The 27589-nt window shown below is 32.0% G+C and overlaps 1 protein-coding gene and 2 long non-coding RNA genes across 7 annotated transcripts; 1 reads left to right on the top strand and 2 right to left on the bottom strand.

The window, feature by feature from the left end:
- Positions 1-84: 84 nt before the first annotated feature.
- On the bottom strand, positions 85-2960 carry LOC107904314 (uncharacterized). 2 transcript variants are annotated; one of them, XR_005927630.1, is made up of 4 exons: positions 2550-2959; positions 2232-2412; positions 1345-1407; positions 85-1019 (listed from the first exon to the last, which is right to left on the bottom strand). It is a non-coding gene; the product is annotated as an uncharacterized lncRNA (long non-coding RNA). The 2 variants fall into 2 exon arrangements; XR_001686182.2 differs by having other exon boundaries at positions 1345-2412; positions 2550-2960.
- Positions 2961-16580: 13620 nt separating this feature from the next.
- Positions 16581-19170, bottom strand: LOC107904316 (protein IQ-DOMAIN 1). 4 transcript variants are annotated; one of them, XM_016830647.2, is made up of 5 exons: positions 18811-19170; positions 18468-18722; positions 17772-17981; positions 17558-17671; positions 16581-17468 (listed from the first exon to the last, which is right to left on the bottom strand). In XM_016830647.2, exons 1-5 carry the CDS (start codon positions 18877-18879, stop codon positions 16725-16727), a joined length of 1392 nt encoding a protein of 463 aa, XP_016686136.1. In that variant the 5' UTR covers positions 18880-19170; the 3' UTR covers positions 16581-16724. The 4 variants fall into 4 exon arrangements, with proteins under 4 accessions (XP_016686136.1, XP_016686135.1, XP_016686137.1 ...); XM_016830646.2 differs by having other exon boundaries at positions 16581-17471; positions 18811-19013; XM_016830648.2 differs by having other exon boundaries at positions 16581-17471; positions 18796-18955.
- A 2514-nt stretch (positions 19171-21684) lies between these two features.
- On the top strand, positions 21685-26874 carry LOC107903033 (uncharacterized). The gene is made up of 5 exons (XR_005927629.1): positions 21685-21964; positions 22047-22408; positions 22512-22634; positions 25341-25414; positions 26279-26874. It is a non-coding gene; the product is annotated as an uncharacterized lncRNA (long non-coding RNA).
- The last annotated feature ends 715 nt before the right edge of the window (positions 26875-27589 follow it).

Raw genomic sequence — 27589 nt, 5'->3', positions numbered from 1 at the left:
TACATGTATTGGGTTTTTTAGCAGAAAACTAATGGAGAAAAAGAAAAACGAATGCAAAGTAGTTTGAACAAGAAGAAAACTGAATTTGATCTCCAAAAATCAGACCTTGTTCATTGACTTGAGAAGCATTTATGTTACAATGAAATATGGCAGTTACCTAATGTAAAACTGCTCCTACTAATACATATAACTGCTCCCACTAATACATGACTAAAGCTTAGCTAGAATTACACACAAAATGTAGCTCACATACCAACTATAACATCAAACATAAATCAACAACTACTCCTACTAACTTTAAGTATAAATTACAAAGGAACTAAATCAAGTTACAAATGAACAAAATAAACAAAATGCTGTTGCTTCTCTGGTTCAGCTTGGATGCTGGTCTGTCTGTTGGTTTGCTGTTGGTTTCCTGTTGCATTGCAGGCTAACATCCTGTACCTTGCTTACTAACAAAGTAGTGCATATTCCTTTTAGTGCATTAAGGGGAATTATGATTATGGTATGTTAGACATCAGAAGAACCTATATATTCTTAAAAAGTAAACATATGAAAAAGCAGAGTGTTGAAATGACTATTCAATGACATTGAAAATAATATCTAGGTGTCCGAAATTCAGATTCAAGGGCATAAGCAAAGCAAATAACAAAGAAAATGTCACCACAAAAACTGTAAACTAAATGAAATATCGTGCAAGGCTGATCCAGAGATAAAAAATAAAATCTTTATTTGAAGTTCAAGGTCTTTGAAATAAACATACCCAAGCAAGAAACAAGTTATCTTCCAAAGCAATACATTGCAAATAATTCATAGCAATCACGTAGTATCGAACAATCAACACTAATTGATGGATGCACCAATGATACAAACTGTTAAAATATTTAACGTTTATAGGCAAGAAGCTAATCAACACAAAACATATATCGTACCTTGAGGTCTCGATGGTAAACACCCCTGCTAATAAGCTGCTGAAAATACTTTCTAGCTTCATCTTCCTTCAACCTCCCTTTGCTTGCCTGGCAGAGGAAGATAACAAGACAATAAAAACAAGATTAATATATAGTAATAAAACATTGATACACAACTGAGATTTGATTCCGGAAGCACTTTTACATTCCAAGAGTAAACACAAATTTCTTACTAGCCATCACCTGTACCAAGAATATTACTAGAAGTTACCAAGAAATATAGTCTTACTATACTTAAAATATTTTTTAAAAGCCAAGTGGAGTCTTCTTCTGACAAAATCCAAGTCAGATTTGAAAGAGAGCAAACAAGAAGCAAGGAAGAAATGCATGGAGATCAATAAAGTAACTAAACTAGTAAAACTTCGTGCCAAACCTCATACAAGCAGATGACATTTGGGTGTATGATGAGTTTCATTATTGAAATTTCTCGTTTAATCTGCAAATGAAAAGAGTAAAGAAAAAATGTAGCATGCATAAGGTAAAACATAAATAAGATTCATAAGGTAAAACAAATCCATCGCTTAATATTATTTTGAAGAATAGTTTTCTTCTTTTTTGGGTAAAACATTAAGCAACCAAATGAGAGACATTCAAATAAGTTAATCTCAATTTAGAATTAAGTCAAGCTCACAAATAAAATAGGTATAATTGCCACCAAACTAGAGGACATGTTATCTAGACTCTTCATTTTCCCTAAAATAAAGCATACCACACATGTGCTCAACAAATATTCAGAAATGAGTATAGGGGGATTGATCCTCCATTTAAACAAAGTAACTTAGAAAAAGTTTAGCAAACCCATGTCAAACTCATACCCATATCTAAAACTCACCACAGAGCTGAGTAACATAGCATTGAGGGGAATAGAACCTGATAAAGAAAAGAAGAAAAGAAATAAACTAAATTCCCTTGTATTGACTAAGTTGAATTATACCTTCTTTTGCAAGCTAATTTCTATTCCTCAAAAACTCTAGGAAACGTGCATTAGAGTCACTCTCTCCACCTATCAACACTTTCTCTATTGACTCAAGTAGCTTTATATTACTAGCATATTGATTTTTGTTCTTTTTTTTATCAAATCAAGTCAAAAGGGCAGATTTTTGGATTTAAGTCGGAAATGAAATGATAAGCAAAAACAAGTTGCCCACAGCAACCCAAGAAACCATCAAATTTATGGCAAGATGGATCAAACATCCAAATATAGAATAAAACCAAAACAAAATATGGTATAAGCAACAATCTTAAACGAAATTAACTCACAAAATTCCTAGTACACAAGTCAGACAACAAAGGAGGTGCCGCATTTCGGAATAAGATCCATTTAACATCAATGTTTCCAGAAACACAAAATAAATATAAACTAAAAAATAAAAATGTTAGAAATCAAAGAACGATCATCGCCTTAAGCCAAGACCCAGCGAAGAATTCATGGTAGATTTGCCTGAGAAAGAGAGGAAACGAAACAGAATATGCTGAGATGAGAAGAGAAGATATGCGACGGACTTTTACCTGGAAAAGAATATGAAGAACGGAAGAAAGAAAAGGAATGAAGAATGGAAGAAGGAGAAGGAACCTTACCTAGATGGAGGAGGAACCGAAAAAGGTCATTGACCAAACTTTCTCGTCCTCATTCTTCGAGATCGCGCAAATCTTGAGGAATTTAGGGCGGGGGTAGGGTACCTGGCAATGGCACTGATTTGCAACCCAAGAGGAAGGGGAAAGGGGAGAAGAAAGCGTTAGTTTTCTGGAAAATGTCTTACCAAATTCAAAAGGGTAAGACATTTTCCCCAAATTGCAGGTCATTTTACCCGTGTTTGGTAAATATTTTCCAAATGAAAATGTTTAAGCTTCCAAACACAGTAAAATTAGGAAAATATTTTCTAGAAAATCAAATCCTTCCAAACAAACGCACCTTTAGTTTTATTAGACAATTGAATTAGCTAAAGCTGGGTTCAATCAAGGTTATTGTTTTACTTCTTTTTTTTATTACTTTTCATGCTTCTTAAGAACAAACAGAAAAATAAAAATCCTAACATCAAAATTCAATTAAAAAAGTGTTTGGACTAATTATAGAGTTTCTAGTTTTAGTCAAAAAAATGTCACGTCAGCAATCTATTAGTGGATTAACGAAATTCTGAACGGCAGTGACCAATTCGAACAATTATTTTAATTAGAGTAACTAAATTGAAAAAAAAAATTAAAATGACATGTGGTATAGTTTACCCTTAAATCAATGTGAAGTTGGGAACTTACACCTTTCATTGAATATACTAGTTCAGCCACTGTTGTCTACATATTCAAATGATTAACTTAATTGAGATATAAATAATTATTGAAAATTATTTGGTGCATTGTCAATGAAATTAAAAAATTCCACAAATAGAGGTGAAATGCCACCATATGTCTTGAGAGAATATTAAAAAAATTAAAAAAAAGTTAAAACAGGCATGTGTCATGTACTAAACTTTGCATGTGAAGTTAAAAAACTCCATTGGCAGTGGAGAGAATACTAACCCAATAATTATACATAATTTAACTATCAAGGATACTGTGGCGACAATTGTACTAAGAAATATTGTTCTATTAATTAGTTCATATTCTTAAATTTCTAAATTTATTATGATTTTTTTATTATTGCAGTTATTTTCATCCGTTTTACCGTTAGAGTTTAATTATGTTCAGATAGAGGTAGAGGTGTTCATAGATCGGGTTCAGGTCCAGCCTACGTATGATACTAACATGCTTTATATGTCACATTTTGAAATTGGGTCTAGAAGTTTCAAGGGTAATTTGGGAATTTTGCTCAAGAAGAATTCATAAATTCGAAAATGTGGCAACCTAGAAGTGTATTCGTCCATGACTTTTTGAAAACTAAATCAATTTGTGAAATTAATTTGGAAAAGACCCTTAATTGTAAAATGTGGACTATTTTGAAAAGGGAGTTAAAATTGAGAGTACCATACAGGTAAATGTACCAAAGTTTTAAAAATACCCTATTTCCCCTCTCCACCCCTGAAAAATCATGAAACCCTTCTCCCCCACTTGTTTTTTCCTCGCTTGAAGTTCCCAAATATCATTCACCTATTTTGAGCTTCCAAACTCCATTTCTTTTGATTTCCACCGAATTTCAAACACCAAATCCCTTTTAAACTTAAAGAGAAACACCAAGAACATTACCAAATCCCCTTGTCATCTGACTTGTGGGTTTCTCGAATTTTCTATTAAATGCTCATTTTCCATTTAATCTAGGTAATGTTTTGTTTTCCTAATAGTTTTTGAGGTAATCTAGCCATTTAAATTGAGTTTTAAGCAATTGAATCAAAGGTTTTGGATAAAAGTCAGAATTTGGGATGTTAATGGTGAAATCCTAGATTTTGAATGAATTTACTATTTCAAATTGTTTTTCAACTTGTTTTGTTGTGATTAGAAGGTTTGTAAACTTTCATTTAAGTTTTATTAAATAATTCGAAGGTTTTGTTGAGTTTTCGTTAAAAAGGGCCATGTATGTCGAAATTTTTAGAACCATGAATCTGAGTCGTTTAGGGTGGTTTGAAGGTTAAGAACTATTCTTAGATGAGTAATTAGATGTTCAGAATCGGTTTTAAGTAATGGGAATGAGTAAGGATTTAGGTAAATGAGTTTCGATTATACTAGTCGAAATTTCAATTCCAAGAGGAACTAACCTTAAACTTGTGTTTTTGCTTGTTGAGATGCGGTTATAATTGTAAATTGATTGTGTATATTGTGTGAAGCTTAAGAGTCGTCAGGACCTTCTTTGAGTAATGCGAAAGGTAAGGAAAAACTAGTTTAAGCTTTCGACAAATAAGTGAAAACGTGAACGGTGAGTGTTTTGGAATCACTACTTGTAGACACTATTCATAGTGTTAAATGGGAGCTTAGGAGTAGCCTAAACCAGTATCCTAAGTTCTGAGTAGTTTTCTTATTCCTCTGATTTATTTTGCAAAAAATAAAATAAAAATTGTGACCATGTGATGTGGATTGAGAAATATAATGTATTAATGTGATATGTGATATATGTTGTGTTAGCTCTCGTGAAATGCTTCAGTTGTGAGCATTCTAAACATGCCAAGTGATAGTGATGATGTTGTGTAAATAATGTAAATGTGCAGTGAAAGTGTGAAGAAAACAGTAAGTAAATATGTGTTTTATTATGAATAATTTGGCTTTATGACCTTTTGAGACTGTTGGATATAGTTGACATGCCATAAGATTTTGTGAGTACTCACCTTTGTGTTGCGATTTTGGGGCATTGAGGCCCGGGATAGTTTGGAGAGATAAGGGAATGTGAGCTAAGTTCCATTTATCAAGATATGTTGGTGTGTTAGAGAGTGTTAGCTTGATGCTACACTTTTGGGATATGTTCGTCTCTTTGAGTCATTGGTGTGTTAGAGACATGTGTATCCAATATATGGTGATAGAGCCTACTTTTATGTTTCATAGTCTCAAGTTGTCAATTTATCAATTAATGAATTATGTGTGAAATGTGATGCATGTATAACTATGTGAATACAATGTTAGATGTAATAGTAAGTGATGCATAAAAATGTTAGTTTGGCACTATAGTTAAACACTGTTGAGAATGTGTCTTTTGTGGTCTCGTTTAACGTATGATATTTTGTGCATTTGTTGTAATTTTGTACATTCACTGAGCTTGTTTAAACTCACACATTCCGTTCTAAACCATTATAGACAATTAGCATTTGCAGTGTGAGTGATGCAATTCCAAGTGATCCAAGTTAGGTTAGGTAAATTAAGTAGGTGAAATTTTAATTATTTTTTGAACTGTGGGAATAAAGGCAATGTGGCTAGAATTTTGGCTATTTATGCTTATTTTGCCTTTAGTGTTTTGATATGATTATAGACTTTTAGGATTCGATGGATGTTTATCATTATTCTACTAGTTTTGTTATGGTTTAATTAAATTGAGGTAGAGGTGTTATTTTGGACTATGGTTATGAACATTTTGATGTGGGATGATGTGTTAGTTGATGCATGTTGAAGAGGATAACATTAAAGTGTGTGAAATGCCTGTTTTGTTGTGATTTTGGACTAATTGGACAGATGTATTGATACTCGGGGAAAAAATATAGATACTTTTACTTTGTATCTTTAATTTGTTTGGTTCTAAAATTGGTGAAGAAACAAAATGCTAAAAAGGTACCGATTTTCTTAATGGTATCGATACCAGTCCCCATAAATATCGATACCTGCGATGGTGTATCAATACCTACGTGATGTCTTTGGCAATTCCATTAAATGGTCCTTGAGCATGTTTTTAAATTGTTCATATTAAGTCGTTTTCAACATTGCTTAGTGCATTTTAGACTCAAAAACTTCTATTAATGTTTATATGTGGCAATTATTGTATCCAATTGAGACTATGTGGATATGCACGAATTGCGATGTTTGATGTAACTTCCTGTTACTTGGGCTCAGTGATCAAGCCTGTTATAAGGTGTTATATTATATTTTCCCAAACTTGGCCCCGCCCGAAAACTTTGCCCAAACCCGCCTATATTTGCAAAAGACTAATCTAAGTTTATTTTATGTCCAACCATATTATTTTTTAATTTTTTTAAAAATATTTATTTTATTTTATTTTATTTTATACATTTTTTATTTATTAAAATTTTTTATTTAGTCATCTTAACATTATTTTAATGTTTACATTAGATAGCATTATATATTTAATATGGGTTTAATTTTTTAATATGTTCTAAATTCCATAATGTATAAAAATAACATAATATAAAATATTATAAACTTAAAAATGGGCCGAATCAAACTTGGGCCCTGAATGGTCAAGTCTGAGGCCAACCCGTATTTCAAACGCCCTAATTTTTTTACCCAAACCCAATTTTCGGGTCTGATATTTTTGTCCAAACCTTCTCAAATTTCGGGCAGACCTTCGGTTCTAAACGAGTAGCTCGACCCATGAACAAATTTAGATTAGGGTGCTATTTAAGTAAAGCTTTCCAACAAAAATGATTCATTTCCACTTCTTCCAATGTAGGTGTACTTTTTCATAATATAGAAATTTATACATGATTAAATTTACTAAAATTAATCTACAGCTCAAGGGAATTTGAATCAACCTAAATATTTATTATAAACTGAAATGTCAACATTAGTAAGGTGGTTAGTTATATTGAATTATGATGAAAGTTACGTTGTAGCTAACCTAATTAATAGACAAGAAAAGTCCATACATGTTTCACAAGCAGGATTAGACAAATTCGTAAAAAAGGGTCTATGTTTTAGCTACCATTACGGCTGGACTAATCTGCATGTATTGTGCTAAACCATGGAAACACATGTTGGTCAATTTAGAACATATCTAGTGACAGTGGTCAAATTTCTAAGTTTAGTATTATTGTTTTGGAGATTAATGATTGGGTTCTTTCCAACAATGTTATCTTTAATCATCGAATTTAAATTCTCTCTTTGAAAAAATGATATATTTTATCATTGTATTTAACATTGTTAACATAATAGTAAAAATTACATTTTAATCCTTAAAAAATTATAATTTAATTGTCTTTAAAAAGTTTTGAAATACGCATTCAGGGTAGGGTCGAACTTAATTATTTTCATCCATATACACTTGTATTTTTTTGAACAGATAGGTTAATAAAATTATTCATGAATTATATTAATATCCTTTGTATAATGTCCTCATGTGGTTTTTGCATGTAAAGCAAAATAGAAGCAAATATTAACTCACTGATTGTCTAATGTTTAACTAATACTGAGTGGTATTACGTGGTCGAATCGTAATACGAAAAGACAACTTATACTAGTAAATGAATCTAAACATATCCTTAGTCTAATCGAAAATGAGTAAACCAATTGAAAGACTAATATGTTGTCTATCAAGTCCAATTGGGAGATGTTTTGTCTTGGGCATTGAAGCAAATGACTCTCGGAAGATAGAGATATAGATATGACTGGCTGGACTGACAGTACATTGGAATGAACCGAAGTAGAATAGATCTTGAATCCGTTTATGGATTTATTCACTTGTGACGTTCATACATTTAATCCTGAGTGGATGATAGACTATGTATGCGTGACTCGTATATTTTGATGTAAGTTTGAGTTCAAATAGATAAGGAACCAAAAGCTGGTGCGTTGGGTATATGGCTTCTACAATATGTAACATCATTCACAATAGTGAAATTCATAACACAAGACATGGGTAAATGATATCCTCTCATTAACATTATATGATAGATGAAATGTAAACATGGTACGGGTCGTTTGTCTTTGTGATGAATAACTTGATTGCTATTTGATAGTAGTTGACTTTTCATGAAGGAAGATGTAATAGTTACCATAAGACAAAATAAGTTCATATTGGAAGAACGAAATTATCTCAAAGAGATTAAGGGTATCCTATGACAATAACACACTTATGATAAGGTCATTAGATGAGCATTGATCGAGTAGCTTTCGTATTGGTGTGTAATTGGGGAGAACTCAATCATGATACTATAGTGAAATAACTTCATGAATAAATGAGTTTATAATTAATAGGCTAAAAGCCAAAACTTAATTATAAATCAATTGAGCCCTAATCACATATGTCCAATCGATCCCTCCACTACCTCATTGAAACCAAAAATGAATTGTATGATGAATCAAATGAATAAAAATGGATAGAAATGATAAATTTAGAGAAATAAGTTACATTCAAAAATGAATGTGATTTCTCACTTAGTATGGAAATGATCTGAGAATTAATTTGAAGTTTTTCAAATTATTATTTAATTAAATAATTGAAATTTGAAAATAGAATTAAATTAATTGGTCATTATGAAATCCGTTGAATGTAGAAATTAAATATATTTTCTCATAGATTCTTTTATGATAAAGTTGTCATGATTTTAACGGAATTAGAATTAGGTTAAGAAAATTATTTAAATAAAAATAATAATTAATTTAATAAATAATGTCTATTTTGAGAAATAGAAAAATATGTACTAGGTTGGATTAAATTATAAAGTGTTAGGTTAAAAATCTAAGAAGCACGTATAATTAAACCCAACACAGGAGAGGCTCAAATCCCCATCATAATACACATGAGAGAAAACACACCTTTTTAGCTCCTCTCTCTCCTAATTCAACTAGGGGATTGTTTTTCTATTAAATAGTCATTATACGCATTTTACTAATTCAACTAGGGTTTCACTTTCTCTCTCAATAAATAGATGACACCTATAGGGCTAAATGCACAATAAGTTATATACAACTTTGATATATTGTTGTTCTGTTCGAAAATAGTAAGAATTTATTTCTAAGTACAAATTTTATCTTCTGGGAATAATAATTCTATTAGTTTTTATAAGAGAGAGATGTACTTTCCCACTTGAAGTAAAGTAAATAATTTATGGTTGTGTTTGATTCAAAAATGTTTGGGCCCACGCTCGAAGCAATTCTTGATATGAGAATAGCAAAGAAAGTCGTTCGGTTGAAAGCTAGGAACGACAAGGATCCTTCTAGCTCAAAATAGAGGTGCAGTTTCAAAAAAAGTTCATTACTATATATATTACAAACCGACTCGATTTTCAAAATTTTAGTTTCCTGTTATGTAAGAAAACCGTTTTTAAACCGAATTTTTTTCCAACAGTAATTTCGATTAGAGGATATCATTTACCCTTTATTAGGCTATGAATTCCAAAATTTTAAGTGAAGCTATTCCATGCAAAAGTCGTATATCCAACATGTTGGCTTTCAACTTTATTACCAATTAACCTTATGCTTTTAATACATCGAAGTATACAAGACATGCACACACATAATTTGTCACTTACTCAGGATTGAGATATGTCAAACTATAAATGTCACAAATGAATAAATCCATAAATGGATCTAATATTTATTATACTTGGGTCTTTTCTGATGTACTGTAAGTCCAGACAGTCACATCTATATCTTTATCTTCTAGGAGTCGTTTGCTCCCATACCCAAGATAATGTATCTCCCTCATTGTACTTGATAGATGTCATAATAGTCTTTTAATCAACTTATTCAATTTTGATTAGATCATGAAGTATTTAGATTATCTACTAATATAAGTTGTCTTTCCGCATCATGATTCGACCACATAATGCAACTTAATATTAATTAAACGTTAGATAATCAGTGAGCTAATATTTACTTACATTTTACTTTGCATGCAAAAACTGATGAGAACATCAGACAAAATATATTAATGAGAATGATGAAATTTTGCTAAACCAATTTATTCAAAAAAAAAAAACTACAAGTACATTTGACAATATTACTACACTAAATGCACTAGATCCTAGCAGTCTCTATAATGACCCGACTTTTGTCAGTGTCAAAAAATACGGTTTTGAAACCTCATTTCCATAAACCAAGTCCATAAAAATGAAATATAAAGATTAAATAAGTTAATTTAGAAATATATTAAAGATCAGTTAAGCAATTTAACTAAGAAAATTGTTAATTAAAGTTTAGGGACTAAATTGTAAAATTTAGAAATGCTTGAGGACCTAGTTAGCAATAATCCAAAGGACCAAAATGATTATTAAACCATTGTTCTTTGATGAATTAGAGGGAAATGATGATGATGGTAATTTATTTGATGTAATTATAACTAAATAAAATAAATAAGTTTATTTAATGACTAATCATGATTAATTAAGTTTAATTAAGCATTAATCTAACTTCAAATAATATGTAAGTGGATGGAAAGATGAATTCTATCATCATCTTCTTACTCTACCATCCTTACTAAAGAAAAGGAAAGAAAAAATGTTAGACATTTTTAGTTCCTTCGGCCACAAATCTCACTAAGGTAATTAAACCTTTTCTTGCAAATTTTTATAGATTCTTAATAATGGAAGCTTGATTTAGCTAGTCCATGTATCAATTTCATCAATTGTTATATGTTTAACAAGTTTCCATTAGAGAGACATTGATGAATTAGGCTTGAAATTGAAGAGAATTAGATAGTGCACTTAGATTATGTCAAGGACTAAGTTAGAAATTAAGTTAAGCTAGTTAGATAACTTTGTGGCATTAAGGACTAAATTGAATAAATTGAAAACTATTATGAAATTATACTATGGATAGAAAGTATAGGGTCTTTAATGAAAAAGTGTGAAATCTGATTATAATTCGATGTTAAATATGGGAAAATAGTGTATCCTGAGTATAAGGACTAAATTGAATAAAATAAAAAATATATTGGCTATGTGTTTTAATATTATTGGGATGTGAACTAGCCTATTATAATTGATTTTATTGAACGTAACTAAAGACGACGTCAGGTCATCTCGAGAGAAAGGAAAAGCGAGAGTCGTAGACGAGTAACGAAAGTATTTGATTTGTACTTTTATGATTCGAGTTCAATATACATACATACATACATACATACATACATACATACATACATACATACATACATACATACATACATACATACATACATACATACATACATATAAGATTGTTGCAAGCTACCTCTTAAGGTAAGTGTATTATTATTGTCTATCTCGGTTTATACATGATGGTATTGAATGTCTAGATTTGAATCGAATTGAATATAGTGTAAACGAGCATGATATAAATTAGATGTGTTAGTAAATGACCACGCCCCGATGTGCGTGCACTGGGCTATAAAATGCAATTAAATATGTAAATGAAGTGTAGTGTCTGCAAATATACATATCAAAATGTAATATAGTAAATTTACAACGAAATATTGGAAGTATTCCAAGGATCGTACCCAAGGGAGGTATGTCTAAATCGAATTAAGAGTAAAGACTAACATGCTAAGCTAAATCTAGGTAGCTACTAATCTACTTAAATTACTAAAATTGAGGGTTTAACTACAAAAAGGACTAAAGTGCATAAATATCAAAATTAACAAATTATCAATCAAAAGTTAAAAGAAAAAGATTGATTAATGTCCATGGTTGTGATTAATCTAAAATTAGGTATTTTACCACCTAATTAATAATTAACGTAATTAACACATTTCGACCTATAATTAAATTTATTAATCAACTTAGTCCACTTATCTTTTGACCTAATGGATCTAAACCAGGCTAAATCGAACTGATTTTATGTAAAATACTATTTCGGTCTCATCTACCTAAATTACTTCCTAGAGTCGTCACTTCTAAGGTTTAAGCATATATTCGATCTAATCCAATTAATTGATTTTTAACCTTAACTTTAGACTAATCACACCCACTTCTATTAATCAAACTTCCTATTGATTTAGTTACATCTCATTCTAAATGCAATTACCCTAATCAAATTGTGAAGCATTAAAATAATGAAAGCAATAGGAAAAGGGTAAGAGATGCTTGGAAAATCCAAAGACTCCCAAAGTGTGATATTGATCGAGCGGCAACGAAAATCTGTGAAAACTTGTGATTGGCAATTTGGAACAGTTGATGTGCGAAAATAAAATAAAAGAATAAAAAAAACTAGAAGTTGATTGTCTTTGAAAACTAAAAAGAACAAAGAAACAAGTTGAAATCCCTAAATTCTATCCAAAAATATAGAAACTAAACATAAACTGGGCTCTTAATCTAATGTTTTAGTGTTATATTTATAGTCTACATGTATTTTGACCTAATTAGGTCAGTTAAAATCGAGTTGTTACACTTTTGCTGAATTTTATCATAGGCAATGCTATTTTGGAGAGTTCATTCCCAGATCTTTTGTAATAGCCAACTAAACCTAGGAAGCTTTGAACTTCTGCCACCTTTCTTGGCGATCCCTATTGCAAGATAGCTTCAGTTTTCTTGGGATCTACACAGACTCCCTCAGTTGAAATAACATGACCCAAAAAGACAAATTTCGATAACCAAAATTCACATTTACTAAGCTTCTTGAATAGTTGTTTTTCTCGCAACACTTGTAACATGATTTTCAGATGTTTATCATGCTCTTCCTCAGATTATGAGTATATTAGGATGTCATCAACAAAAAAACATAAAAAATTGATCTAAGTATGGTTGAAAATGTAATTCATAAGATCCATGAACACTGTAGGAGCATTCGTCAGCCTAAATGGCATCACTAGGAATTCATAGTGAGCATATTATATATGAAACATTGTTTTTGGAACCTCACTATCTTTCACTTTCAACTAGTAATATCCATATCTAAAATCAATCTTGGAGAATGCTGACACAACTTTCAACTAGTCAAACAAATTGCCGATACATGGCAACGGATATATGTTCTTAATCGTCAATTTATTCAACTGTTGATAATCAATACGGAGTCGCAATAACCCATCTTTCTTTTTTTACAAAAAGCATTAGATCTCCCCAAGACAATACACTAGGACGTATAAAGCCTCGGTCCAGAAGATATTGCAATTGAATTTTCAATTCTTTTAGCTCTCTCAGTGCTATACAAGGAGTGATAGACTTTTAAATTTTTAGTTGCAAACTCAACCTCATGATTAAGAGGTAATCCTGGTAATTCTTCTGGAAACACATATGAAAACTCACATATTATTCAGATCTTATTTAACTTGCATTCTTCTAAATTTGAGTTAATTACATAGGTCAGATACACCTTACAGCCTTGATTTAAAAGCTTATTAGCTCAAATCGATGAAATAATACGAGTGGAATCACTCGATTTCATGCCTTTATCCTTAATAATTTTGCATTCATGACTTTGAATCAAGAACTTCTGGTTAGAACAATCCAATATCACATTATGCTTGGTTAACCAGTCCATTCCTAAAATTACATCAAAATTGTCAAAAGGCATAATCAACAGGTCAACCGAAAATGACTTCTTCTGGATCTTTAATGAACAATGCTTATACATGTAAAAAAAAAAAAGAAAAAAAATACTAATCATAAAACATTAAGAACAATGCTTATATACACAAGATATAACAATAAGTCATAAAACAAAAAAAAATAAACAGTCCAGCATAAAAAGAATATACATGCTACAATGTCGATAGCATCTCCTTCATCTCTAGATCGGACCACATAGGCTCGAACAGAAGCTCTAGCTTCAAAATGATGTTTCGACAAGTCAATCTCTTTTCTATGATTACCCCTCGTAACTGAACCTCCACAAGGAGTTCCTCAAACTCTAGATACAAGATCAAATGTCTGAGTAGGTGTAGATACATCACTAGTGTTTCTCAGGCAATCTCGTCTTTTTCTAGCATTAATTTCTATGTCATTTACCACAATGCTCACAGTTTGGAATATTTGTATCTCACATTGAACCCCTAGTGCTGGCAATAGATACTGATGGTTGTTTAACTTAACATTTAATGAAGTTGCTCTCCAAGATCTAACGTTACCTACGCACGAAACAAGCAAAACTGTACGCTGAGTAACATAATATATTAATGGTGCTAACATGAATTTAAACAAAAATCAAATAGAAGTAAGATACCAAACACAATTAATAGGTAATCCAATTATCTTCTCAATCTTGTTTGCATTTCTTGTCTCATGAGCTTAACATCATATTTGATGTCCTTTAACACACCACATATCAATATTAATCCCTTTTACCATTATATCTCAATTACATGTAAATTATAACATATCACAAGAACCATTCCATTTTCTCATTACAATCTCGAATCCATTGATTCATTCTACAACCAGATCGAACCTCAAGGCTCGTAATAACCAAATCATATGATCTTTCACATAACATCTTTTATTACTTTGACATTAATATAGATGATACACAATTCACCATTAACATTCCATATCAAGTGTCAATCCTCCCTCTTGATTATAACATTCCTTGTTTGAGACCTAGTCTTCCCATCCACTAAATCCTCCCTCTTGATTTGTTCTTTTGTTTTCTATTGCTTCTTGCTTCATTTTCTAACTTGTTTTAATTGTTTGATTCAAATCTATTCAAGAACCATTCTTAACCCTCAAGAAAGCTTCAAAATTCAGATATTGAATTCTCCTCTCTTGTAAATTCATTCTTGGCCTTACCTTCATACGTTCTTGATTGTTTTCCATTGGTTTCAATTGATTCATTCACTAAACTCAAATATGGAAAATTTCAGGTCTATTCAAACATTCCTCATTAGCAAGAAATCTTAATCCTCTTCAAGATCCATCTATAGTGACCAACTTGTAACACCCTTTAACCCTAAACCATCGCCGGAATAGGGTTACGAGGCATTATCGAACATATTGGTTAATTTACAAACAATTCATGAATAAACAACAAGCATATCAAACTTAAATCATTAAGTCTCTTTTATGAACCCTCGAGGCCTAAATCACGTATTATAAATGAATAAGGACTTATTCAAGTACTCTGAAATTTTTTTTTCGTAATATAATTACTTTTTTTGTTTATTTATTTCGGAATAGTTCCAGAAATCTCTACAACTATTGCAAATTGTTCTGGGTAAGTTCGTACGGTTAAATTATTAAATTTCAATATTATTTATGAATGGCGATTAATATTTATGTATATTAATTGTTGAAAATAAGTAAAGTATGTACAAAAGTTACGAAATTGAACTGAGTATTTCGGAGGAACGGAACGCAGGAAATGAGTACGATCGTTCAGTGAAAAAGATGAATTGACGGTATTCAGTATTTGTTGTGAATTCTCGTGTTTGCTTTCCGTTTAGCTCTTACGAGCTTCCGTTAATTCATATGAGTTTCAGTTAACCCTTTTGGGGTTTCAGTTCAGCTCTGATGAGCTTCAGTTAGCCTTCGTGCTTCCGTTTAGCACTTGTGTGCTTCAGTTAGCCTTCGAGCTTCCGTTTAACACTTGTGTGCTTCAGTTAGCCTTCGGGCATCCGTTTAGCACTTATGTGCTTCAGCTAGACTTCGGGTTCAGATCACGATGTACTCAAATTCGTAAGTCGTTCCTTGAATGAACAAGTTGGTAAGTCGTAATTGTAACGTGTGGAAAAAGAAATGTAAGTAATGTTATCATTATTATTATTGAGCTCAATTAAGTAATTTTTTTTAAATGAGATTATGACTTACAGGATGAAAGTAACTTACTTGAAATGTCCATAGGATTCGAATTTTGGAAAACTAATATTTGGTAAAAAAAAGTAATTATATTACGAAAAAAAATTTCGGAGTACTTGAATAAGTCCCTATTCATTTATAATACGTGATTTAGGCCTCGAGGGTTCATAAAAGAGACTTAATGATTTAATTTTAATATGTTTGTTATTTATTCATGAATTGTTTGTAAATTAACCAATATGTTCGGTAATACCTTGTAATCCTATTCCAGCGATGATTTGGGATTAAAGGGTGTTAAACAACCAACCTTGGAAACTAAGTTTCCTTTTTCTTTTGGATCTCTTTCCTTGCTAATTTTGTTGCTTATTGCCAATTGTGCTAACTTCTTGGTTCTTCTCTTTGTTTCAAATTTCTTTGCTGCCAAGAAACATCTTTCCTTTCAAAAATCAATATTCCATTCTTCACAACTTGAAAATCTTAATCTTAGTTGCTGACAATACTAAATAAAGAAAATACTCGGGTACCAAATTAAACATTAAAGCTAAAATCAAGTACCAAATTGGGAAAATCATATTGAAAAAATTCAAGTACCAAAGTGAAATTGAAGCAAAACTTAGGTATCAAATAGTATATTAACCCAACATACTAAAATCAAACATTTTCTTGAACTTGTTACATAATACTACAAAAAAGTCTTTTGCAGGATCTCAATGTAGGATACATAGCATATATAATACTTTCTTAGTTACATAAAAGAATTTGCTTGTCGTCTACCTTGGCTCCACTGAGTCCTTTTTGGGGAATCTTGCCTACCACCCATTTGTCTCGGTCCGTACAACTCTCTGGAGAAATATAATGATGGATTATAAGAATCAGCACTGCTCCTTGTGTCGTCCTCGCAAGAAAGTGTCATTAGTTTCTTATGAAAATATTGTAAATCATCATCAACCACATGTCTCCTCCGCACATTATCAGGAGAAAACCTGAATGTGTTCTTCTGTTTCGCTTTAATAGATTCGGTGGGATTCATGTAGCTTGGTTTTTGAGCATGATTATCTTCTAATGTGCCCGCAACGGGAGTGTTGCTAGACAACGTGGTCGGAGATGCGGATGAGGTTGATGTCGAGGTCTCGTCATAGACGGATTCGGAACTTGGGGCAGACAATGATCCCGAAGTTTGCATGGATGTAGGAGGTCTAGCAAGAATTCTGGTTGTGACATTGTTCCTTTTCACTTTGAGGGGCTCATGTTCATAAGAGCTGGAGTGGAAGCTGAAATTGTTATCTTCACTTTTCCGAGAAATTGTGTTCATCATCATCACCTTCTCTGCTGGTTCAGTACCCTCTTCCATTGCCCTGGTTTCCCAGGGCTTGGTTGCCATCCAACGATCAAGCCAATTCCAATCCGGACTATTCCTATCTAACCGTTGATGATTGTGAGAGTACGGCTGCTTATTCGCTCTCGCATTTGGACTGGCACATGATCTTGACTGCTGACAAAGGTATATATATATCGATCACGGATAAAAATCAGCCCTAGTTAACCTGAAGAAAAACTATGGTGTCCAAGCTACATTACCTGTTTTAAGACAGAGTATGCTATTGCTCTCTCCCTCTTGATTGCACCTTGTTGCCTCATTTGTTGTTTAGCTTTTAGTTCCTCTAAAGTTCCCAGACTGTCGCACCATCCTCGCTGAAAATAGTTTAAAAGATATAAACAAATGGTATCAGCTAGCATATTGTCATTATCATATAGGCACGAGTATAATTGTGTTTGGATTATGTATAACCACCTCAGCTTGTTTTGCTGGATCTTCATCCATTAGTTTGGGCATAGCTTGTCCTTCAGAAGATGTCACACATTGTGCTCTTACTCGAGCTTGGACTCTGACAAGAGCTTGCATACACCTTAATGTCACAGCAGCTTGCTTTCGGACTTGACGACCCCGGAATATAGCTTGAATCCTCACTACTGCTTTCAAGGCCCTTAAAGCTCGTCTTGCCTGCCAGCATTCATTACCTTGTGAAAAGGGAAGGCACTTAAAAGAAGATGAACAATTTTTTACCAATTTGTACTTGTTATCCATGGCCAATTACTGAAAGGTTAATTCAATTCTTCATAAAAGACTGTTCACAACTCAATTTACAATAACGCGTGCTTTTGCAGAAAGAAATTTAGCAGTATCAAAATCAAATCAAGTTTCATTCATATCCCACAGGACAGACCTCCATTAAAGAAAATGCAAAACCACTCGGATCAGAGAAACGAAAAAGAAAAGAGAAGAAAATGGTACTTCAATTCCTACAAAGGTTTATACTTAATTACCATTTTCTCTTACCATATATCTCTCCATGGGCTTGTAAATTACTAAATGGCAATTCATTGCAATTGACCCCAAAACTTGGAACAAAAACAACATAATATGGAGCTTTTAGTCTTCCAAATGACAATTCATTGTTTATAGTGCAAGCAAAGTAAGAAGCTATACCAGCAAGGCTCGAAATGCGGTCTGGATTCGAATAGCGGCCCATTCCCGCTTGACAGCTCTGAAATCTTTGGGTGGAGCACGAGCAACAGTAGCCATAGCTGAAGCCAGCACATCATCCACCAACAAAGATGAATCAGAGGCCTCTGAAGCAGCCACGTGGCGCATCCTGGGAACCTTTGATGAGGTGGATCCCAACCCTTCGGATGAGCTCCTCCATAGCCTCCACTTCTTCTTCGTCTTATCTCCCACCTTCTCCTACAAACCCAATTAACAGAAAAATGAAACCATGAAAGCATAAATAAAAAGAAGAAAGAAAAAAGAGGTAAACCTAGTGTGAAGTTACTTGATTAGTAGGATCTTGAAGTGGTTTGAAAGTTATGAGCGATTTAAACCATTTTCCTGAGGCACCCATTGTTTGGAAAAAGCTAGAATTTGCAGGAAAATTGCAAATGCTGGTGATTATGTTTAGCAGATGGGATGATTTGGGGCATAGGCACAGGCATAAGCGAGCATTTTATTGGGAAAGATTAAATTTTGAAATTTTGAAATTCAAAAATAAAGGACTACATAATAAATTGACTTTAATAAATCTTAACGGATACATTGACTTTTAGCTTTTGGATTTGATCTGAAAGACCGCTCCTTCTTAACTTACGCAGCTTCCATGCCATTAATAATCCGCCAACTTCAAAATACATAAATTAGCCTCTACCTCTATTTGTTTCACTAAAAATAATTTTTAAAAAGTAATTTCTTAAAATATTTAGATAAATCTGTATAAAAATATTTTATAAAAATTGTTTTCAATGAAATAAGAACATATTTGATATTATGATAAGTAATGAATTGATTACAAAATAATGTTAATGTGAAATTATAATAAATAATGAATCTTGGTGATGTTAAGGATTAAATTATAAACTTTATGAAATTTATAATTGAAATAAGAGAAGTGATATGCATGAAAATTTTTCATTTGAAATAAGATATTATAATGAATTATTTTATTAAAATGCTTATATGGTGAAAAATAAATTATATGGCAATAGGGACTAAATTGAAAAAATGTACAAAAGTTTAAGTGTGAAATAATTTAATATGTAAATAAAGAATTTATGGTAAAAGTTATGTTATGAGATGATGAAATATACATAAAATATTGTAAAAGTAAAAAGTGCGCTAAAATGCATTATCTTCTAATTTAAAGGTGGGAATGGCTGTGAATAGTTTTAGATATTATATAAAAAAGAACAAATATATTTGAACTAGAGGAGTGCATGGGCCGGGCTACCCGGCCCGGCCCCGCCCGAAGGCCCGCCCGAAAAATGGGAGGGTTCGGTTGAAAATATAGGCCCAAAATATGGTTTTGGGGAAAAAACGAGGCTCATTTAAAAAATGGGTCTGGCCTTGGGTAAAACTTTTTTGGCCCGACCCGGCCCGGCCCGAATTATATACTAAAAATATCTATTTTTTATTTTTAATCATATTTACATTTTATTTTCAATTTTAATATAACAACGTTTTATTATATTTTCAATTTGTGTATTGTTTTAAGATTGTTGTAGTCTCATTTTTTATTTATTTATTGTTTTAATATTTTTTTTAGGGTAATCTATAAAAATAGTCACTTTTGTTTGCCTCAGGTTACATTTTAGTCACTTATGTTTGAAACGTTACGTTTTAGTCACTCATGTTACTATTTTGTTACGAAGTGATCCATCTACCGTTAAGTTCCGTTATCTCTCTAACGGTAATCTTACGTGGCAATCCAACTAGATTTTAGATGCCAACTTGGATTTTCTAAATGAGATGAAAATAGATTTTTAATTAAAAATTTTAATTAATTAAAATTTTTAAACCTAAACCTTAACTAAAAAATCTGTTCATCTCCTCTTTTTAATTTTTCTTCAGTCTCTTCTTTTTTTCAATGGTTTTTTTTTCATTTGATTGGAAAAACTATTATTAAGATCAACATAGTTGAAATCAAATTGACTACTTCATAAAGATGGATTCAATGGAGGGTTTAGGTATGTCTTCTTTGCATTCCTCTATCTCTTTTATTCAATACTGAAAAACAAAAGATTGGATTTTTTATTGTTTAATGAAAACCTTAAATTAAAATTCTTGATATGAATATTAACAACTAAAAGAATTTCATATCAGAAAAAAGGGATACCCACAAAGGGATTGTGAACAAACAAGCCGACTCAGATCAGAAAAAATTGGATTGAGAAACTAATTATTCAAGAACGTGAAGATTTGAAAAATACAATGATTAGAAACAAAAACGATTACCATCTTCTTATTTGTCGACAACCACTTCATTTTAAGTTTTAGAATATAAATTTGCCGGTGAAGAAGACATACCTGGACCCTCCATTGAATCCTCTTTTGTTTTTGTAGGTGAATAAAATTTTTTGATGATAATAGTTTTTTTAGTCAATTGAAAAAGAAAACTAAAAAAAGTGGGAGATGAACGATTTTTTAACTAAGATTTAGAGTTTAAAATTTTTAATTAATTAAATTTGTTTAATAAAAAATCTATTCTCATCCCATTAGGAAATCCAAGTTGACATTTAAAATCTAGTTGGTCAGCCACGTAGGATTACCGTTAGGGAGATACCGGAACTTAACAGAAGAGTGATCACTTCGTAACAAAATAATAACGTAAGTAACTAAAAAGTAATATTTTAAACATAAGTGACTAAAATGTAACCTGAAACAAACAAAAGTGACTATTTTTATAGTTTACCCTTGTTTTTATGTTTTTAAATGTATTTGATTTATTATGTTTTAAAATTTTTTATTTAATGAAATAAGCTAAAAAAATTAATATGGGCCGGGTCAGGCCGGGCTCGGACTTAACAATTTTATTTCGGGCTGAGCTTGGACAAATTTTTAGGCTCATATTTCGGGCCGGGCCGGGCCTGGGCTTAGAAAAAGAGCCTAAAATTTTGTCTGGGCCTGGCCCGAACCTGGCCCGGCCCATGCACACCTCTAATTTGAACCTATAATGAAATTGTTAAAAAAAAAGAGAGTACAAATTGTCATCAACAAGGAATAAATAATTTAATTAAATAATTATTCTGAACAAAAAAATTAATTAAATAATTATGGGTTAATATATGAATTTACTATTTTTTAAGTGAAAATTGAAATTTGACATCATACTTGATTTTGATTGATATTTTTCATTATCACTACAATCCCCGATGCTAATCTGGAATTGTTTACGTCAAAAGCTGCATCGAAGCTACATCGAACTGTATTATGTCCCTCGTTGTCTCTTTCCTTTGCCTCTGTGTTCTAGCAGTCCCAAGGTACGCTTTTTCTCGCCCACTCCTAGTTCTGTTAAATAACTCTATATTTTCTGTACTAAATCTCTTCCTGATGCGAGTTTTCTTTCATGCACCATTTGGTTCCGCGAGCTTCATATAATCCACAGAGCACAACAAAACATCCGACACTATTCCTTAGCGCCTTTTTCAAAAACCCAAGTAAGCCATGTCCTGATATTTTGATCTAGATGTGCTGTAACCCAAGCCATATTAAAATTCTGCCATACTTCAATGCTTATAGGGCATTGCTGAAAGACATGGAAGCTGTCCTCTTCCCCAGAGCAACATCAAGGACATCTCACATTTGTGGTTCTTCGCTTGCATCTGAGATTGACTAGTGTAGGGATATAGTTCCAGGATATCCGCCAAAATAGAAGTAGAATTTTTAATGGAAGTTGTAAATTCCATAGTTTTCTATAGAATTCTTTAGTATCGGTCTGTAATAAATAGCTATTAGGATCCGAATTAGCATCTTGTAATAGTTTATAGGCGCTCCATACTGAGAATTCGCTGGAAGGTTTACCTTTCCAAACGAGTATGTTTTCACAGTCTGTTACTGCAAGTAGAATCTGCAAAATTCTTTGAGCAATGTTCGTTTGAAAGGTATTAGTAATAACCTCTGTTTTCCACATCTTACTTGTACCATCAATTAAATCTGATACTAATTTTAGCTCTCCATTGTCATCTCTGTTCTGCCAAATAACAGGTTCTACCCCTGGAATCCACTGATCCGTCCAAATGGAGATGGCATTTCCTCTCCCAACTCTCCAACTTAGCCCTTGAAGAAGAAGTCCCTTTGCAGCCTAAATACTCTTCGAGATAAGAGAAGGTAAACTCCCCAACTTTGCATTTAGAAAATCAGACCGCGGATAATACTTTGCTTTATGAATCCTAGCTAAAAGTGAGTTTGGATAATTAAAAAGACACTAACCCTGCTTGGCTAACAACGCGATATTAAACTGGCTAAGATTACGAAAACCCAAAAATCTATTTTCTTTTAAACTGCAAAGATTTTTCCAAGAGCACCTATGAATTCCTCCCTTTCCATGTCCCTTTTGCCACTAAAATTTCGTAACAATTGTATCTATTTCATCGTATAAAGATTTTGGGAGTAAGAAGTTAGCCATTGAATATGTAGGAATGGCTTGTAAGATAGCTTTAATGAAAACTTCTTTTCCACCCTGCGATAAAAATCTAGTACTCTAATTGTCAATGCGCTGCTTTAGCTATCCAAAGCCTGAAAAGATTCCTTTTTTTCCATCCCACCATGTTCGGCAAACCTAGGTATCCTTCTGTTTTATTTGAACTTCGAATTCTCAACAAATTGACAACCTGTCTTCTTTCTTCCTCCATCATGTTTTTACTGAAAAAATAGTTGATTTATCAAAATTTACACACTGTCCGAACATATTTTATATTTGCTTAAGATCTTTTTGAGAACAGCAGCCCCTCTACTTGTTGCCTCCCTAAATAGAATGCAGTCATCTGCAAATAATAAATGTGACACTTGTGGACCTCTTCTACTTACCTTAACACCCTTCAAAAATCCTTCTTTTGTAGCTATTCTTATAAGACTAGAAAGGCCCTCTCCACATATTAGGAAAATGATCCTCTTGTCGAAGTCCCCTGGTTGGACGAAATGTTACTCCAACATTTCATTGACCACAATCTTATATGAAACAATAGACATGCATTTCATAATAGTATTAACCCATCTTTGAGCGAATCCCATTCGAATCATTATCTTCCTAACAAAGTTCTATTCCACCCTATCGTAAGCCTTACTCATGTTTAGTTTTACCACTATATAGCCTTTTTTCCCCACTCTTTTCTGTTTTAGAGTATGCAATATTTCGTAAGCTAGCAATACATTATTCGATATTAATCTTCCTCGCACAAAGGCACTTTGAGCACTATCAATGCATTTATCAATCACTCCTCGCAATCTGTTCGCTATAGTTTTCGCCATTATTTTATAAATAACATTACATAAACTAATAAGCCTAAACTTTGACATATTATATGTGTAATGACCCAAAATTCACAGGCATCGGAAAAAGTACATTATCGGGCCTCCGTCTTAGTAAATCGAGTTCGAAATAATTACTAGAAATATTTATGAGTCTAGCGATGTGTTTAATTAGGTTTAAATTAGGTGAATTAGCTTAATTTAGAGTAATTAGTAGAAATGACTAAATTGAATAAAGGGCAAAGGTTCAATTATAGATCAATAGAAAATAAAAAAGGACCAAACTAGCAATTTTACCAATTAGCATAGATGAGGCGGCATAAACTGTAAAAAAATCTAAGGCTTTTCTTAGATATTTGTTATTGATTGATTAAATTAAATTATAATATATTATTAGCAACTAAAACAAATAAAAGAAAGAAAATAAAGTAAGAACAAAGAAAAGAAACAGAATAGGCAAACGAAAAGCAGGGGAAGGAAAGAAAGAAAGAAGAAAGAAGAGAAAAAGGGAGAATTAGGGTTTGAAGGTTTAAAAGTTTAATAGGTAAGTTAATTTAGCCCTTTTTACTTAATTTTAATGTTTTAAAAGCTTTAGAACAAAGTTTTGATGAAATTAAATTAATATTTTGAAAGTTATTAGAATTCTAAATATTGTTCATGTTGAATAAAAAAAATGAAATAGGGGTTTAATTGAATGAAATTCAAGTTAAAATAGATATAAGGATCGAATTGCAAAGTAAGCTATAAGTTTTGTGTTTTAGGGACTAAATTGAGGAAAATTTCGGAATTAAGAAAATATGTTGAAAATTTAATAGTTAAATTTGAGTTTAAATGAAATTTGAATAGACATAAGGTGTGAATTGGTGTTATAAATTTGGTTATTAACATTTTACATCAAAATAGTTTTGGGAAGTAGCAATGGTCTGACTTTGAAAATTCACTAAAAATTGTATAAATTGAACTAGAGAATGAAAAAAATATGTAATTAAAGCTTATTGAGTCTAGTTTCTTATAGTATAAATATTGTAAGCAATGAATTGATGAATCAAGAGATATTTGAAATTTTGTAAGACTGGTTTGGGGTGATTTCGAGATGCCCTGTTTTAACTTTGGAAAATCATTATAAATTGTACAAAAATTATTATGGAGTGTAATTTATATGTGTGAACTCCTTAATGAATCTAGTTTCAAAATAAGTAAACAAGAACCTTATTCGAGTTCTGTACAATGAGATAATTTATTTTTAGTAGAGAGAGGTCAGAACTGTCAAATGAAATAACAGGGGGGAGTATTTAATGAATAAACTGTACTAATTGGCTAGACCAAAAATTCTTAAAATCTTATGGTGAGAAGATATATGAGTCTAATTTTAAGGAAAATTTATGGATATTAATTTGGAGTTTCGTAGCTCAAGATATAAATAATTTAGTAACAATGACTCAAGTAGACAGCTTAATGGTGAAATTATATATATACATTAAAAATGGTTAAATTTGCATGTTTAGGCTCATGGATTAAATTGAATTGTGTTATATTGATGATTATAAATTATTATTATTTTTGTAGTTAACAAAGAACCCAAGACATCGGCGCACAAAGGAAAGGAGAAAGCTATCGAGGATTAAAACGAGAAATTCACGGTTTGTATTACTATAATTCAAATTACTTTTTATTAAATGCTTTATATCAATTCTATATTTAATAAGTGAATTATAAGGTAAGTATTGATATTTGAGTTGAATGAGAATTGAATTGAATGGTGAATGTGTATGTATAATTGAATTGTAAATTGATTTGAATGTGAAAGTTTTAATTGAAAAGTAATCTTGGAATGGAAATGAAAGTGAATTGAGAATAGAAATACCCTATTAACTAGTCGGGCTGAGTCAGATATAATTGGCATGCCATAGGATATGGAAGTGTACGGGATTTGCCGGCTTTACTGATCAGGCACTTTATGTTTCGTATTTCAGGCACCTCGTGTGTCGTATCAGGCACCTCGTGTGTCGTATCAGGCACCTCGTGTGTCGTTTTAGGCACTTTATGTGTCGTATACTGATCAGGTACTATGTACCGTTTTAGGCACAATGTGTCGTAATGGTGTGTTGGGTTGGAATCCGTGTATCCGTCAAAGTCCGGATTTGTTAATAGGGTGAATATCTAAGATGAGAAATTTAAAATAAATTGATTGATTATATTATTAAAATATTGAAAGAAACGAAAAAGTTGAATAGTGGATTGAAATTGAGATTGAAAATGAAAGGCATGAACTTAATGTTCATGTAGTGATTGAAATTGTTACATGTAATATGTGATGGAAACTGAAGAATAGATAAAAATTGTATCGTTATTATTAATTAATGAAAGTTTAAGAATGAATTGATATTTGTGAAATTAGATAGTTACATGTTTGGTAATTAAAATTCTTTATTGCTATTATAATTTGAATTATGGTAATACCACTGAGTACGGAATACTCAGCGTGCGGTTGTTTCCGTGCGTAGGTTAATAGGAGTCTGGTACCCCGGTCCAGCATCTGAACGATCCCGACTCCAGCAAATTTTGGGTGATGTTTTCTTTCTTAATTGAAAGTGGCATGTACTAGGTGATTTATAAGTTATATAGATATACTTGTAAAGTTAGTTATAAGAATGGTATACCATATTTTGTTATTAGTTTGATAAAATGGTAAATATTATATTATATAATTTGGTATAAGTTGGAATGAAAAAAAATGAATGAAGTTATTAGTTAAGTTGGATTAATATTATGAATGTTTAGTTACTAAATGACTATGTTAATGAATTGGTTATGATTTAGATATATTTAGGTTTAAATTGTTTTTTATTGTGCCATTGGTTTTGGATTAGGTGGTTTTTGGTTTGAATTTGCAGGGGGTTTTATGTAAAAATTAAGAAGAAATGCTGTCGAAATTTTTGTAAAAATATATATATATTTCCCTGAATACTCGAACAAGTCCCGTTTCATTCCACTTTAATACTTGTGTTGGGCTTCGGAAGTCCATTATAGGGACATAATTCTTCAATTATACTATGAATGTTATAATAATTGTAAAATATCCATAAGTTGTCTGATATATCCGGTAATGCCTCGTAGCCCTGTTCCGGCGACGGTTTGGGGTTAGGGGGTGTTACAATATGGGTTGTTAATTTTTGTAATAAGCACAATATGAGTTGTGTTAATTGAACTAACCTCTATATCTCCATTCAAGAATTGTAGACACAATGAAACTACTTTCTCTCCAATAAAATGCCAGCACTTCTGATAAAAGATAGCTGGAAATCCATCCTCACCCAACGCCTTTGTGGGTCTCATTTCGAACAAAGCCTTGCGAATCTCTTCTCCTTTATATTGCGCAATAAGCTTTTTATTTTCCTCATCATAAACATCAATCAATGCCCGAGAGTAAATAATCAAAATTTTCCTGATTCCCTGATGTAAATAATTTCTGAAAGTAGGACCTTGCTATTTCTTCCATTTCCTGAAGATCTCTCGTTTCCCTTCCATCTTCATTTTGTAACTTACTAATCATGTTTTTCCTCCGCCTCTGGATTGCCTGATTATGGAAAAAAGTTGTATTTTTGTCGCCTAATTTTAACCAGTTCAATCGGGCCTTTTGCTCCCAGTATCTTTCATCCTTCTCGATTTCCAAATTTAGCTGAATCTTCATATCGATCATCTCTACCATGTTAGTATCATTCCTTTCAGCTTCAAGCAACTCTGATAACTTTACCGTTAAAGATTCCTTTCTCTATTTTTTTATTTTTATTTTTCCCGCCCAATTTTCCAGACCA

This window comes from Gossypium hirsutum, chromosome A05 (genome assembly GCF_007990345.1).
Source record: "Gossypium hirsutum isolate 1008001.06 chromosome A05, Gossypium_hirsutum_v2.1, whole genome shotgun sequence".
NCBI classification, from domain to species: domain Eukaryota; kingdom Viridiplantae; phylum Streptophyta; class Magnoliopsida; order Malvales; family Malvaceae; genus Gossypium; species Gossypium hirsutum.
Note: the sequence above shows the minus strand (reverse complement) of the source record. Positions and strands in the feature narration are given on the sequence as shown.